Source organism: Fundulus heteroclitus, chromosome 1, assembly GCF_011125445.2.
Source record: "Fundulus heteroclitus isolate FHET01 chromosome 1, MU-UCD_Fhet_4.1, whole genome shotgun sequence".
NCBI classification, from domain to species: Eukaryota; Metazoa; Chordata; class Actinopteri; order Cyprinodontiformes; family Fundulidae; genus Fundulus; species Fundulus heteroclitus.
Genome location: NC_046361.1, coordinates 41040606 through 41049944, shown reverse-complemented (window position 1 = coordinate 41049944; position 9339 = coordinate 41040606). Strand labels below are relative to the sequence as shown.

At 46.3% G+C, this 9339-nt stretch overlaps 1 protein-coding gene across 1 annotated transcript in view; it reads right to left on the bottom strand.

Annotated features, from left to right (window-relative positions):
- Nucleotides 1–241: 241 nt before the first annotated feature.
- The window catches only part of LOC110367557 (polymeric immunoglobulin receptor-like), an 83875-nt gene continuing 74777 nt past the window's right edge, over nt 242–9339 (bottom strand). Inside the window, exons 5-8 of the mRNA XM_036129024.1 lie at nt 7623–7730; nt 2392–2429; nt 2186–2308; nt 242–1361 (exon numbers count right to left, since the gene is read on the bottom strand). Of these exons, the coding sequence (XP_035984917.1) occupies nt 1197–1361; nt 2186–2308; nt 2392–2429; nt 7623–7730 (434 nt within the window). The 3' untranslated portion in view covers nt 242–1196. The remainder of the gene's footprint in view (nt 1362–2185; nt 2309–2391; nt 2430–7622; nt 7731–9339) is intronic.

The window sequence follows — 9339 nt, the reverse complement described above, 5'->3', positions numbered from 1 at the left end:
ACATGATTAAATGAAAATTATTCATAATTAAAAAAACGTATATTTTTTTGCACAGTATGTAGTAGTTTTATATTTAAAGTACTTTCAGCAGTTTGAATTCTGATTTTGACCGGACTTCTCCTTTAAAATCAAGTGTTCTCATGGATATTGATTTTAATTTAACAAATTATTCTTTAACATGTTTTTTTGTCAAATATTATTCAGAGTTGCATTGTGAATGGATGAACACATACCAAATGTTGTTCTAAGTTAACAATCATGAACAATAAAGCAGAAGTTACAGTGAATTTGATGTGATTTATTTATTTAAACAGGACAATGCATATTAACGAACAAGCTACTGGGGCTGTAAATATGCTTAATATGCCAGATTTAGCCCAAGGCTACTTTCCATCTGCAGTCCTATGGGGTCAAAGCATACCACCAAACACAGAACATGGAATACAATAAAATCCATGTAAGACATATTATACAGTAAGAGACGCTGTAAATATCAGTGAACAGATGGTAAAATCAAGCAGCAACAGGTACCGGTCCAATCAGAAAGTTTAAAACAGAAGAACAACTTTCCAGTGTATTTTAAACCTAAAAACATCTCAGACAGAAACTGGTCTGCCCCTGTATCAACCACCCAAACATGAGCTCAGCAGGATGGTGTCTGCAGCTTAGTGCAGGGATGAATGTTTTGACCTCTACACTGCAGGAACCAAACAGCAGCGCCACAAAAAGATGATCCAACTCAGAAACATCTCTGTTAATGCTTCTCTGTTATCAGGCTTATTGTTAAGATGCTGGTCTCTAGGCAGGAGACATAAACATGCATTTCCATGAGTTCTGACCTGCTGCAGCTGCATTAACATGAACAAGGGATGAAAGGGTGTTTAATCAGCTGATTGTTGTGATGATAACACAACTACAAATCCTTCATTGCTTCACATTGCAGGAGAAGACTGAGAAACATTAAAATGCTAAACACTTAGCTGATCTTCTTCTGAATCTTAAGAGAACAAAAGAAAGCTAGACCAAATGAACCCGAGGTTAATCAGCTCCATCTGAAGCATGCTGGCGGTGATGATTGTAGGAGCAGAGCTGCAGCGTCTGTTTCCATAAAACCTCCGTTGGGTTTCAGATCATTACCTCAGCTTCTAGCTTCCTGCTGACCTGTGGGGATAAACATGGCTGCAGCAGAGCTGAAGCTAAGTTGTGTTGAAGTACAGCGGCTCATCGTCACTGGTTTCACGCTCAGAAGGCTCAGCGTAGAGAACAGCCATGGTACCACAGGAAGCTTTAAGATCAGATGCCGCTTTTCTGCTGGAATGCTTCACTGCTGCACATGTGGCTTTAGTCGAGTCATTTTTAGCCTGAGAAAGAAAATAAAAAGTTTAACCTGTAGGAAACAAAGGCCAGTGTTTTCACAGCCAGTTTAAAAAATATCTAAGAAAACTGAGCGTGGTCTGGGCTACTAGAACAAGCTAAAATGTAAATACACTACCAGAATGCTAAGATAATACTTTGTTAATCTAAAATAATGGATACAAATGTTGCAAAGGTCACTATTCTTACTCCAATTTGCTGCAGAGGAATATAGAAGACAGAGCTGCTATACACATTATCCCATTGCTATATCCCACATCAGCAGAGCTACTGATGTTAGCTTTTCTGGGTGATGTCACAATATCTTTTGAGCCAATAGTAATACTAATTCACACTTAAAGTGCAGTACACTCATTAGGCATGAAGGGGGCGCCACACAGCAGGCTTTAGAAACAAAAGCAGGATTACAACAAATGTGCAGTAAATTGTCAAAGTAATACCCGGGGCATGTGGACAACACTATAAGACATCCATGTGTACAGTTTATTAGGAAAACAAAGTAAATTTGGGTGCGGGTTACCCTTTAATGTGGCGAGCAAGATAATTGGAGGGCAGCCAACACAGCAACAGCACATTATGGTCTAAGTGAGAGAAAACCAAGGCTAAACTTAGCCTCAGCTGACCTGAAGAGACACTTTATGGGGAATTTAACCTCCATGTTTTAGGATGCCTGGGAATTGAACCCAGGACCCTCTTGCTGCAGTGCTTTCAACTGCACCACTATGGGTGAATTTAATGTGTTGCCTGAGTAACTGAGACAAACAATGAAGGAATAATTACCGGATGTTTCCCCCCTGCCCCCCACACTTACTATGTGCGGAGAAGCTGCTGTTGGTTTGGTGTTCATCGTGTCGCCGTAAGATGAGTAGATATCCACATCAACCCATCTCCACTGTTCATCGTCTACCTGGACATTCTCATAAATTCTGATTCCCTTTAGGAAACAATAAAGGCTTTTTTAGTACTTTTGTCAATATCTGAAACAAACAAGTACATCCAAAATGTCCTCATCCTCACCTCAGTGACAGCAGAATGCTCTGCATGTACAGGAGCTTCTGAAACACAAAACCAGCAGGTTTAAATCAAGCAACACCAGAGTTCACCACCGTCAGGGTGTGAATGGGTAAATGACTAAACTGTAGTGTGAAGCGCTTTGGAGGTCGTCAGACTGGTTAAAAGCACTGTACAAGTACAAGCCATTTACCATTTACCATAATCTGGGTCCTCCGACAGTTCAGTGTTTAGAGAGAGCCCAGGGGGAGAAACTGTCTGTATTGGCTGGTTTTAGCAAGTAGCACCACTGTAGCCCCAACAGAAGGTAAAAGTCTAAACAGATTGTGTTCAGAATGTGTGGGAAGGTCAGTGCTAATGATCCTCTCTGTAGTTCTATTTGTTTGCTGTGGTTTGGACCACAGATGAGGGTAGGAACGTAGGAACGTAGATCGACCGGTAAATCGAGAGCTTCGCCTTTTGGCTCAGCTCTCTTTTCACCACAACGGATCAGTAGAGCGCCCGCTTTACAGCAGACGCCGCACCAATCCGCCTGTCCATCTCCCGCTCCATCTACCCCTAGTTCGTGAACAAGACCCCAAGATACTTGAACCCCTCCACTAGGGACAGCACATCCTCCCCAACCCGTAGGAGGCACTCTACCCTTTTCCGGTTCAAGAACATGGTCTCGGATTTGGAGGCACTGATCCGCTTCACACTCGGCTGCGAACCACTCCAGTGAGAGCTGTAGATCACGCCCTGATGAAACCAATAGGACCACTTCATCCGCGAATAGCAGAGACGCAATACTAAGGCCACCCAAATGGATCCCCTCGACACCTTGGCTATGCCTAGAAATTCTGTCCATAAAATTTATGAACAGAATCGGTGACCAAGGGCAACCTTGGCGGAGTCCAACTCTCACCGGAAACGAGTCCGACTTACTGCCGGCAATGCGGACCAGACTCTGACACCGGTCGTACAGAGACCTGACAGCCCTTATTAAAGGGCCCGGTACTCCATACTCCCGGAGTACCCCCCACAGGACCACCCGAGGGACACAGTTGAATGCCTTCTCCAGATCCACAAAACACATGTAGACTGGTTGGGCAAACTTCCATGCCTGATCCAGGATCCTGCTGAGGGTGTAGAGCTGATCCAGTGTTCTACAGCCAGGACGAAAACACTGCTCTTCCTGAACCTGAGATTTGACTATCCGACGGACCCCCTCCTTTCCAGAACCCCTGAATAGACCTTACCAGGGAGGCTTAAGAGGGTGATTCCTCTATAGTTGGAAGACACCCACCAGTCCCCCTTTTTAAATAGGGGGACCACCACCCCAGTCTGCCAATCCAGGGGAACTGCCCCTGATGCCCCTGAGTCGCGTTAACCAACACAACCCCACAACATCCAGAGCCTTAAGGTACTCAGGGTGAATCTCATCTACCACCGGGGCCTTGCCACGAAGAAGCTTTTTAACAATTTCGGCGACCTCAGCACCAGAGAGGACAATGGCCTCTTGAGAGTGTTCACGGAGAAAAACACTTTCGCCCATACACACACGCATAACTGATACTCATAAAACTGATGAATTATGCACATGCGACAGGTCTCAAATGTTTACCTTCTGCATACATGTTGTCTTGTGATTATTTGTGCTTTTGTGCTATGAGGGTTTTTTTGTGTCGGTTGTTTGTCTCTTTATAGGTGAGAGCATAAATAGGCAAACATCTGTCTCTTTTTTTTCTCTCTCCCCTCTTTCCCCCATGTTGTTGCTCTTTCTTCGAGAGTTTCAAGGCAGCGCCTGTAAACTCCGTTTAGGCGGGGTCTGGGCAGTTTGGAGGAATGTGGCCTTGACAGCTGCGCTTTTTAGCAGCGGCTGGCTGGCTGCGTTCCTTGGCAACGCAAGGCCTCAGTCAATCGTTCCCCCCAAATGTTTGTTAAGTGTATGTGATGGACGGTTGTACTGGAACTGACTTTTCGATTGCAATGCAAATTGTAATTGACAAATAAAATTTGATTGATTGATTGATTGATTGACTGCTTCCCCCTCCTGAGACGCCAAATAGTGGACAAGAATCGCTTCGAAGCCGTACGGACGTCTTTCTCCATGGCCTCTCTGAACTCTTCCCACGCCCGAGTTTTCATCCCCGGTGACCAGCTGGGCCGCCTGCCGCTTTGACTTCTGGTACAAATCAGCTGCTTTCGGAGTCCCACACAGCAATAAAGCCTGATAGGACAGGCTATCGTGACATGTTCAAAGCTCTCCTGGAGGTGGGAGCTCTGTCTCACATGGGACTCTGCCAAGCAAACCCTCACAATACGTTTTGGCCTGCCAGGTCTGACCGGCTCCCCCCCATCCCCCCACACCATCGGAGCCAGCCAACCACCAGGTAGTGGTCGGTAAAGAGCTCCACCACCTCATCACCCAAGTGTTCAAGACATGCGGCCGCAGGTCAGATGAAACAACAACAAAGTCGATCATTGAACTGCTGCCTAGGGTGTCTTGGTGCCAAGAGCACATATGGACACCCTTATGTTTGAACATGGTGTTCGTTGTGGACAATCCATGACGAGCACAGAAGTCCAACAACAGAACATACAAATTCAGATCAGATGGGCCATTCCTCCCAACTACACCCCTCCAGGTCTCACTGTTATTGCCCATGTGAGCTTTGAAGTCCCCCAGCAGAACAAGGGAGTCCCCAGGAGGTCACTCTCCAGTACCCCCTCCAAGGACTCCAAAAAGGGTGGGTAATCTGAACTGGTGTTTGGCGCATAAGCACGAACAACAGTTAGAACCCATCCCCCTACACATATGCGGAGGGAGGCCACCCTCTCGTTCACCGGGGTGAACCCCAATGTGCAGGCACCAAGATGTGGGGCAACAAGTATGCCCACTCCAGCTCGCCGCCTCTCACCCGGGGCAACTCCAGAGTGGAAGAATGTCCAAACCCTCTCAAAGAGAATGGTTCCAGAGCCAGAGCCATGTGTCAAGGTAAGTCTGATTATCTCTAGCAGTAACCTCTTAACCTCACACACTAGCTCAGGCTCCTTCCCGACCGGAAAGGTGACATTCCACATCCAAGAACCAGCTTCTTCAGCCAGGGGTCAGAACGCCAAGGTCCCCGCCCTCAACTGCCACCTATCACACAACCGACCCCTTTGGCACCTTCTACAGGTGCTGACCCCATTGGAAGGGGGACCCATGTTTCCTCTTCGGGCCATGCCTGGCCAGGCTCCATGGGTAAAAGCCCAAAAACCAGGCGCTCACCAACGTGCCCCACCTCCAGGCCTGACTTAAGAGTGGGGCCCCGGTGACCCATGTCTGGGCGAGGAAACATTGCATCCATTTATTTCAAAGGGTCTTTGGGCTGCTTTTTGTCTGGTCCCTCACCTTAGACCTGTCTGCCTTGGATGACCCTACTAGGGGCATAAAGCCCCTGACAGCATAGCTCCTAGGGTCATTGGGACACTGAAACCCCTCCACCACGAGGGAGAGTAGGGACAAGCCCCTAATTGCAAAATGAAACTCAAAACATCATGGTCAGTAATATAATTCAAAGCATCACAGATGAAATCCAGACTCTTCTCATTGTGCAGTTTTCACTTATTATGGATGGTACTCAGGATGTTACTGGTGCTGAACAAGAGAGTGTCTTTTTGTGCTTTGTGGACCATGACTTGTCCCATATGAGGAATTTGTTGGGCTATACAGAGTTTCTGAGACAACAGGTCAGGCCATTACAAAGCAACGGATTTTCTTGAGGCTTAATCTGCCAATGTCTGGTTCACGTGGGCAGAGCTATGATGGTGCCACAAACCTAGCTGGGACGTACACAGGTGCACAGGCAGTACTGGGGAGAAAGTACGTTATGTACATTGGGGTGCACACTGTGTCAATCTGACAACACAAGCTGCCTGCGTTGCCTCGCCACTGGTCCACCAGTTGGGCATCCTTTTTGAGTAGTCAGTTAAATTCAAGAGTATGAGTGTCCATTGGACAAGCTGGACATAAATAAGATCTGCCAGGAGTTTGTTGGGTCCAGAAATACTCAAAAAAGTAAATTTGGTTTCTATTGTTTAGAGAATGGTGCTTATTTTTTGTTAGCTGGAAATGTTTTGTGTGGTTGACAGACACTGTAATTTAGTTTTTCATAGACAGATCACATACAGCAGATACATTGATAAATAGTAAAAACCCATTTTATTGAATTTTTGTTTGTAAATATATAAAGTAAATATATATTTCAGAGGAGGAGTTTGATTTTGTTAGATTATTTTTGAAGGTGTTTCCTTTAAAATTTTTGAACTACATTTCTTCTAAAACCATTTCGATGGACTGCAGTGTGAATTAGAGCAGGATGCAAATAAATTATGTTAGATATAACCATAAAGGGGGACCATTGCTACCTTTCACCTAATGCCATTGTTGACATTGCTGGTTGAACATAGAAAAAACCTGCATACGGGTAAAATATAGACTAATAAAGAGTAATGCTATAACTACAAATATTACATTCAATAACATCATTTTAACATAATGAGAAATTGCCAAGGGGCAGGGAAGGGAGTTAACTTTTTTTTAAAACGGACTCCAAGGACCTGATCAGTGACTTTGCTAGTGAGAAGGAGAAAGACTGAGCAGGTGGATGTAGATAAGGTTGGAAGATGAAGTTCTGCTGTTTTTCATTTATATGTGAGCCAACTTTACTTAGTTTAACATTATTTGCATTTTTTGCTGTTCAGCAGACAATAATGTTACAATAAACATAAAAAAGGCAGTCTGCCATTTTGCTGTTTATGATGTAATTTGATGAAATTTAATTTATTCCTTCACAGGTCGCATTTCATTTTAATAGAAGAGGTTGATTTGTATTTTAGTTTTATTTTAAGGTAATTAATCTTAAGAGAATTATATGTCCAAGTATTTAAGGAAACAGATGACTTTTGGAATATAGAGTAGCAGTCTTGCAGCAAATAATTAAATCCAAATTAATTTAATTGTATTTACAGTGCTTCCCCTACCACGTAACCGTCAGGATTTTCTTTTCATGAATATGGAAATGATAACCAAAAATATAATTAAAATGCTGAGTTTTATGTAAAACAATATCAAAATGTTCTGCCGGCCTTGTAGACGGCCGTTGGGGGGCCCATTGAGATTCCTTTTCAAGGGGCCCAAAATCCCAGTTAGCACCCCTGTGTGTGTGTGCATGTGTGTGTGTGTGTGTGTGTGGGGGGTTCTGCCACTGTACCTTTGTGATGTTTATCTCGTTGTTTTGTGCAGAAAACCAGCAGAGCCACTAATAGCAGGAAGATGGTGATGATGATGAGCAGAGTCAGACCCACAAACATCAGAACACCTGCAGACAATGTTGGTAAGCCTTTCACATGCACAGAATATAATGAGGTTTATTTCCATCCATAAAGGGACAGTTTTTAAATACCCCCCAAGCATTTTGTAGGTGGTCTCGAAATGTGAAGTCTTAGAATACAATGGCCACACCTTTCTCAATGACGACAATGTTTGAAATAAAAGCAGCTTTTCTCTTAAACCCAGTAAAGGTGTTCCACAGGGATGGATCCTTTCTTTCTATCTACACTGTTTATATAGTGTGATGAATTTAGGAGGACCCAAGAAATACCCGAAAACAAGTGAGTACAAAAATGATATCAGTCTTTATTTTGACGCTGGCGGCTCGGACCCTGGTTCGGCTCGCACTCTGCGACTGGCCGCTCCTGAAGGCAGAGTCGCAGGTTAGTGACCAGCAGATATTAACAGGCTTGTTAGAGAGAAGTGAGGTCACTAACCTGGACGTGCTGAGGGCAGAACTCTGACTCCTTGTTACGAAGGCGTCCGAGAGGGGGTTAACCAGGGCTCTTTGTCCAGGTCCGGTCCAGGTCTTTGTCAGGGGGAAATCCGTTTAGCTCAGGCAGCGGTCTCCAAGGGGGAATCCAATAGAGCGTCCAGGTCCAGGTCCAGGTCAATCCAGAAAGCACAGACAGAACAGGGGGCAGGCGAACTAGTTTTACTCACGGACAGACTGGGGTCAGAAACACGGTGAGGCAGTCCAGTTCTCTGAGGCTGACAGGCAGGACCCAGGCAGGCAGACAAATCCAAAAGGGGCAGACAGGTTTTCAAAAACAGAGGCAAAACAGGTCGAGAAACTGACAGGCAAACAGGAATTCAAAAAGAAGGCTGGAAGCGCTCACCGTGTGGCTCAAGACGTTCTGGCACTGGAGGCTGCAAGGAGCAGAGCTTATAAGCAGCCAGGGCGGAGACAGACACAGGTGTGCTGATTTCAATCAGCAGCTCCAGTGCCAGAAACGTTACAGAGCCCCCCCCTCAAGGGCGGATTCCAGACGCCCTTAAACGTCTCTAAGAGTACAAAAGAAAACTAAATAAAAGTCTGACCGGGCGGGTGGAGGGGGCTACAGGCAGGAGGGTCAGGAGAAAAAAAAAAAAAAAAAGGAAAACCAGAGTCCATAACAGAAAACAACCCTCGGAAGGGCAAAAACCAACTAACTAAAAAGCTTTTAAACCAATCTCTAGAACAGAGAGTCAGGTGGGCATCCTGGAAGACGGCCCACTCGAGAAACGGTCTCCGGAGGTCGTCCCGGCAGACCGTCCCGGCGTGACAGGCTCTCCGGCGGACGGCCCCGGCGTGACAGGCTCTCCGGCGGACGGCCCCGGCGTGACAGGCTCTCCGGCGGACGGCCCCGGCGTGACAGGCTCTCCGGCGGACGGCCCCGGCGTGACAGGCTCTCCGCGGAACGGCCCCGGCGTGACAGGCTCTCCGGCGGACGGCCCCGGCGTGACAGGCTCTCCGGCGGGCGTCCAGGAGGCCGTCTACGGAGCAGGAACCTCGGAGGCCGGCGGCGGAGCAGGAATCTAGGAGGCCGGCGGCGAGGTCTGGAGAGAGGAAAAACTGAACCCGGCGCCGGACTACAGGGTACGGAAGGCGCCAGACT